Source organism: Prunus persica, chromosome G8 (genome assembly GCF_000346465.2).
Source record: "Prunus persica cultivar Lovell chromosome G8, Prunus_persica_NCBIv2, whole genome shotgun sequence".
NCBI lineage: Eukaryota > Viridiplantae > Streptophyta > Magnoliopsida > Rosales > Rosaceae > Prunus > Prunus persica.
Window position 1 is genome coordinate 867,020 of NC_034016.1, and position 6,521 is coordinate 873,540.

At 37.2% G+C, this 6,521-nt stretch overlaps 1 protein-coding gene across 1 annotated transcript; it reads right to left on the reverse strand.

The window, feature by feature from the left end:
• On the reverse strand, positions 433–3,776 carry LOC18768817 (disease resistance protein RPM1). Its single transcript, XM_020570707.1, has 2 exons — positions 792–3,776; positions 433–702 (listed from the first exon to the last, which is right to left on the reverse strand). The coding sequence occupies exons 1-2, from the start codon at positions 3,631–3,633 to the stop codon at positions 695–697; spliced, it is 2,850 nt and encodes a 949-aa protein (XP_020426296.1). The 5' UTR covers positions 3,634–3,776; the 3' UTR covers positions 433–694.

The window sequence follows — 6,521 nt, forward strand, 5'->3', positions numbered from 1 at the left end:
GAAGAAGACGTAGCACACATGGAGGCGGAGGAAGACAAGCTCATGTTCATTCAAAACCCATGTCGTTATGTGGGTTTTTCAAATCTAGCGTATGATGGATTGGTATCTGAAATAAAAATCTGACTCCTAACTAGTTCATGATACACTTAAGCCCACCAAACAACGGACTGGACCAATTTTCAATTTAATTGGACTTGTGCAGTCCAAGCCAGCCCACCAAACACAACCTAAGAATAGTTTTATGGCTTTTTCCTTGAACTTAGACTCGACTTTCATTAGTAACAAAAGCCCTAGACTGGACGTCAAGTCTAAGTTCAGAAACCATAGCTACTAAAAAGTCACTTTTATATATATATATATATATATATATATTTGTGTTTTGGTATCTAGTTCACCACAAGATAGACGAACACGGTGCTTCAAGAACCAGAGTACCACAGATAATGAAGTCTCTAACATATATATGCGGAATACGACAATCTTTAAATAGCAATACATGCATAGCATTATGGGAAAGAAAAAGAAGTAGCAATCCCAATATAGTACATTTAAGCCGTAATGTGGTAAAAATATAAGTCTTGGACATGATCTCATTAGATTGGAAAAACACACAATTTTTGCAACGGTTTGCTCCAATTTAGGGATGAACACAGATCAATCCACAGTGGTGGCTACTTAATTTGTTGAGCTCCAGTCAATTACCTGTAAAAAATTGTACAAGTATTTAAGAGAGTAGGAAGGCAAGAGGGCATAATAGAAGAAGAAACTAAGCATGAAAAAAGAGTCATCACCTGGTAAAAAAGGTAGCCCATCCCGGGTAAGAATGTCGACCGAAGAAGATGAGGGTCGAACAACCCATTGTAGAGAGGATCGCAGTCTTTCCCCCAACCATCCAAGTTCAGTTTTGTAGTGATAACTGATTTCAGAGATGTGCTCAACCTTGGCATGATCCAAGCTTTCTTCTCCGCATATTCGCTCTACAAGCTCATTAGGAACACTTACAAAACTCAAATTTTGGAGACATGTAAGGTGTTCGATTCCTTTAGGCAATTGCTTTAACCCCATGCATTCAGTAATTACCAGTGTCTGTAATGCAGGCATCGCCCCCCTATCTATGACGATCACATTCAACTGAGGAAAATCCATTAGGTACAATTCAGCAAGCTTTGGGAATCCTGTATGAAAGACCAATTGATTTCCAACGTATGCCTTGTTTAGCCGAAGTATGGCCAAATTAGGCAGAGCTTTGATGTGAGGAAGAAAATCTTCTGTTAATCTTGACCAATGCAATCTCAGTGCTGTAAGGTTTTGAAGAGAATGAAACCAAAGCGGAACCCTCTCTAATTTTCCAATTAGACCAAGTGCGTTGAGTACAGAAGGAGCTGACGGCAATGCATCCAAGTGTAGCACTTCATCCTCTGTACTTGTATGGACAAACAAGTGTTCAAGGAGTCTCATGCTTTCGATGGACTTGCACAAGTCCTCCTCATCGGCCTCTCTCACATTTGTTAAGCTCATTCGTGTGAGTTGGGTCAAGTGTGCAAGTTTTTTGGTTAACCCATCTCGTAATTCGATAGCATCCAAAACTTGTAAGCTCTTTAGCTTACATATGTCAAGTGGTACTTGTGTGCCATCAAAGAAATAATAAGACCTAAAAAGATCTTCAAAATTGCAATGGTACATCAAAAGATGTCGTAAGTTATTTAACTTAACAATCCCATCTGGAAGTGACCTAATTTTGGAATGCCTAATGTCCAGGGTTTCCAAATTATGAAGGTTTCCTATGTCCCTCGGAAGCTCTTTCACCTTTGTTCCTTTCAAGTTTAAATACTTCAAGTTAAAAAACTTCACTGTTTCATCTGGGAGTTGAACAATCGGGACATGTCTAAGATCCAAGACCTCTAACAGTTTGAAACCAGATGGCAATTTTTGAAATGAAGAAGAATCAGTCATCTTAGGAGCAAAAATAAAGAAGGTGCGAACCTTTGACATGTCTCCGTGTGGCTGTAGTTCTCCATAGTTTGCTTGCATTGATAAGCGATGGGGAGCTCTGCTATCATCCCTCGTTTTTTGCTCATTATAGATGGTACAAAAGTTCTCAACTTTGGAAATTGAAAGAGCAAGTTCTCGTAAAAGGTCATGCATCTTGAACGCTTTTGCCCGTCCAAATGGTTCCCTCTTAACAACTTGTACCATGCATCGGCAAGTGAGCTCCGTTACATAGCCTTCGGCAATCTCTTCTGGCTTAGCCCCTGCAACTTGTTCCACAAACCCCTCAGCCATCAACAATCTAACAAGCCTATCACATTCAATCACGTAATCTTCTGGGAAAATGCCGAAATACAGGAAGCATAGCTTGAGTCGGTAAGGTAAGTCATTGAAGCTTAGCAACAAGATGCTCTTCACTACTTCAAGCAACGGGTTGTTACTTAGCTCACAACTCAAACGAGTGTAAAATTCCGTCCACTCAGATGCAAGCCTTTTGGTTGACATGAGAGAGCCCAAAGCCACTATTCCCAGAGGTAAGCCTTGGCATTTTCCAAGAAGATCCCTAGCAACGGGTTCAAGCTCTGGTGGGCAACAATTATCAGGCCGGCTAGAGAAAGCTTTCCTGGAAAAGAGATCCCAAGCCTCATTCTCATTAAGAGGCTGAACGTGATGAACATGACATCCAGCCCCAAATGAGAAAGAAGCGATGTCTTCTCTCCGAGTTGTGAGCATGATCCGGCTTCCATGTGCTCCATCTGGAACTGCTACATGTATTTGCCTCCAAAGATTAATATCCCACACATCGTCTAGCACAATCACATACCTCTTTGGCTGCAAATAGTTGACCAGAATTTCCACCATTTGTGTGTAGCTCATATTGCTCAAGTCTTGAGGAACATCTTCCCTTGTTGATGTAAAAAGTTCTGTTATCAAGACCCTTAAAAGATCTTCAATGTTGTAAGTTTTTGAGACAGTGACCCAAGCATAGCAATCAAACTTGGCAGTTTGAGTGTTGAAGGTGTTTGCAACTAAGGTGGTCTTGCCAGAACCCCCCATACCAACCACAGAAATTACAGTCCTTTGAGGCTCTCCAGACAGCAACCATCCAACTAACTTCTCTTTAGCATCTTCGATTCCGACAAGTTCATCATCTTTAAAGAAAAGAGATAACTCACCGAAGATTTCGACTCGATTGGGATCGTAACCATGGGAATTAGTCATGCCATCTATACGATCAACACCATAAGGTTGGTTTCTTTCCGGAATGGCTCTGATTGTTTTGATGATGAGCTTCTGCAATTTGGTGGTGATCCGATGCCTTTCCCAAAGGTTCAACGGTAAGAAAATAGTTTGACGAAAGGCCCTTGTGTATGGATCCCAACTTCTCTGTTCATTTTCGTGATATTTGAACTCGTCAATGATGTCTTCAACATCGATGGATAGGTCCCTCACATTTGCCACCCAGGTTTCCTCAACTTCACTGAGAGCTCCGTTTCTTTCGGCATCTTCCAAGAAGGCTTTCATGGTGAGCAACTCACTCCTGAGATGCTCAAGTTCATCACCAACTCCTCCTAACAGAGGCACTCTGCTTTCAAGAAATGAACCTATTTTGCCGATCAAAAGTTCTACGCCAGCTGATGCCATCTCCTCTCTTCTTTCTTTCACTCTATGTACTTGACTGCAAATTCTTTTTGTGTATGGTAATTCAAATGATCATCTTGTTTGTTTGATATATATAGTATTCATTACACACTAGTGATTCTTCTTTGTGACCGAAAGTTGTCAGTAATTAATTATATATGTGAAAGAAAACTCCTTCTTATACTTTTTTGTGCACAAATTTCTATCAATTAGATGCTTACGATGCAGCCATCAGAAAAAGAAACGCGTGCAATGTGGTTTTCCAAAAAATTGTTCTTAAAGTTATATTCTTTGCTTAATTTTGTTGCTTTACTTATCAGACTATAAAAACTAGGAACTTTCCATGTATTTGCTTAAGCGTATGCAGCTTGTGGTTTTGTTGTCGTGAAAGGAATATCGATTTTATATCATAGCACGTTTGTGGACCAAAAGCAAAAGGTTCTCTCCATTTCATATCACTGTGTGCTACTTTCTTTCAGCATCCTGCAAGTGGATCTAAGCCAAGTGAAAAAGTATGTTGGACATTTGTTCCACATTGGTATAAAGTAGAAAGAGTGAGGTCTTTATAAGTGTGGAATTCCCACACTTTGTACATGGAAGTGGGCCAAATGGAAGCCCAAAACTATATAATATTTAATGGTAAAAAAGTTATGACTCTTTTGATAAGGTTTTAGAGATTTATTTAAATCAAACAAAGCCTCATTCGTTAGATACAGAAAAAGCATATTACAGTTTGTATCTATTATTGTTTTTCCAACAAAGTGTCTTAGTTTGCAGACGTCTTGGTTCGAACTTCATGACATCTTAGTAGCGTGTGTCAAAACTTTCTTCTCAACATAGTAGTGGTGGATTCCCCCTTCCTCTATGACACCCAAGGAGTTTCTTTGGTAACCAAAAAAAAAAAAATAGCATCTATTTGAGGGCAATTAGATTATTACAATGTTGCCATCCAGAAAGCAAAATGCTGACATGTCAGCAATTATCAAATGGATAAGCACATTATCAGTGTCACTTGTATAGAAGTCCGTTTTTCTAATTTTTTTTCAATCTTTCGTAGCTGTTAAGTATTGTTCATTGCAAAGTCGATTTCGAATAGACCAGTATGAGAAAATAATGAAAAGATGATTTCAACTAAAAATAATGCAAGAACATTCAAATTTATGCCTCGAAACAAATGCTCAATGACAAACCTATCATTTTTGCATTTCAATTTCTTGACTAATTGTAGGTAACCGCATATATATATATATATATCAGTTAATTTTTATTGAGGGACACCTTGTGTGTTTATTACGAATTCTACTTCAACGATCCAAATAGTTTATATTTTAAGTCTTTATTTAAATATAAATCTTTTTAGGGGGCAATTGCATGCAGTGGAGTAGCCAGAAATTCTCTCAAAGTGGATCAATATTATTAGACTGAGAAAGACTTGTTGAACATTAAGATAATAATTTTTATATGTTATAATTTAATGTCATCTTTTAAAATCATAACTACATCGCACAATGAATTATGAAGAAATAATTTAACATGAATCAAACCATAATGTATTGCTTAAAAAAGAGCTGAATAGCTAGTATTTGGAGATTTACTTGACTGATGGCCGATATAAGAGAACTCAATAAATGAAAGAACAAAAAGATTGAAGTTAGAAAGGAAAAATGGAGTAATAATGAAGGCTCTAGAAAGTTAAAAGGGTCAGCTATCAGACTATTGTTCTTTATGACTATTGTTCTTAAAGTTATATTTCTTTGCTTTATTTTATTGCTTTACTTATCAGACCATAAAAACTAGGAACTTTCTATGTATTTTTCCTTTTCGTTTGAAACTTTTAGATAATTTTTTTACTTAAGCGCATGTAGCGTGTGGTTTTATTGGTGTGAAAAGAATATCAATTTGGTATCATAGCACGTTTGTGGACCAAAAGCAAAAGGTTCTCTCAATTTCATATCACTGTGAGCTCATTTCTTTTAGCGTCTTGTAAGAAGGTCTAAGTCAATTAAAAAAGTGCCTTAACTTGCAGACTAATAGTTTTGGTTCAAACTCAATGACATTTTGGTAGCTTTTATCAAAACATTGTTACTTTTTATGTTTTGTCCACAAGTTTCTTTAATCAAATAGCATTTATTTGATGGCTATTAGATGATTACAATGTTGCCATCCAGAAAGAAAAATGTTGACAATGTGTGTTGGCAATTATCAGATTGATAAGCACATTATCAGTGTGACTATGTTCTTTTGTTATATTATTTATGGGTTATTTACTGAAATGGTGATGTAGAACAAATGGCTGAATGGATTGAAGAAGAATTGGAGCGAAGAAGGAAAAAAGGACGCAGCATGAATTTACAGATTTGACGTCCGAGCTTTGATTGGATTGCATAATACCTTTTCAAAAAGGGAACAACGTCATGAGTCCAACTCACTACTTAGCTGTGATATAAGGTGGATTTTGGGCTATTGAGATCGTTTGGGCTTCTAAAAGAGCATTTAAAGATTGTAATCAATTTACAGACTTTTCGTTTATCTTCTGTTAAGCTTTCAATAACTCCTTAAGGCAATCCAATAGGTGAGAATGATGTATTTAGACAGTCGTTATGTATGGTTGGACTCAACTCATCTTTTATCAAATCATAAAAACAGTGGGAATTTTCTCTCTAACTTTCTGGTGGATTCCAAGTTTATGTTCTTTTCAAGCTTACGCTTGTAACCTATGTGCTTGTGCTGCATCAAGTGGTCCTCAAACTTGTACCTCATTTACAATTTGGTCCATAAACTAAATTATTCTTTCAAATGGTCCATCAACTCTATATATTTGGTCCTTTGGATCTTACTATACATTCTTGTCGATATTTTTCATTAAATATGAAGGTAAATTTGGTCATTTC

Coding starts and splice junctions, on each gene's coding strand:
- LOC18768817 (XM_020570707.1), bottom strand. CDS start 3,633: ATGGCATCAGCTGGCGTAGAACTTTTGATCGGCAAAATAGGTTCATTT.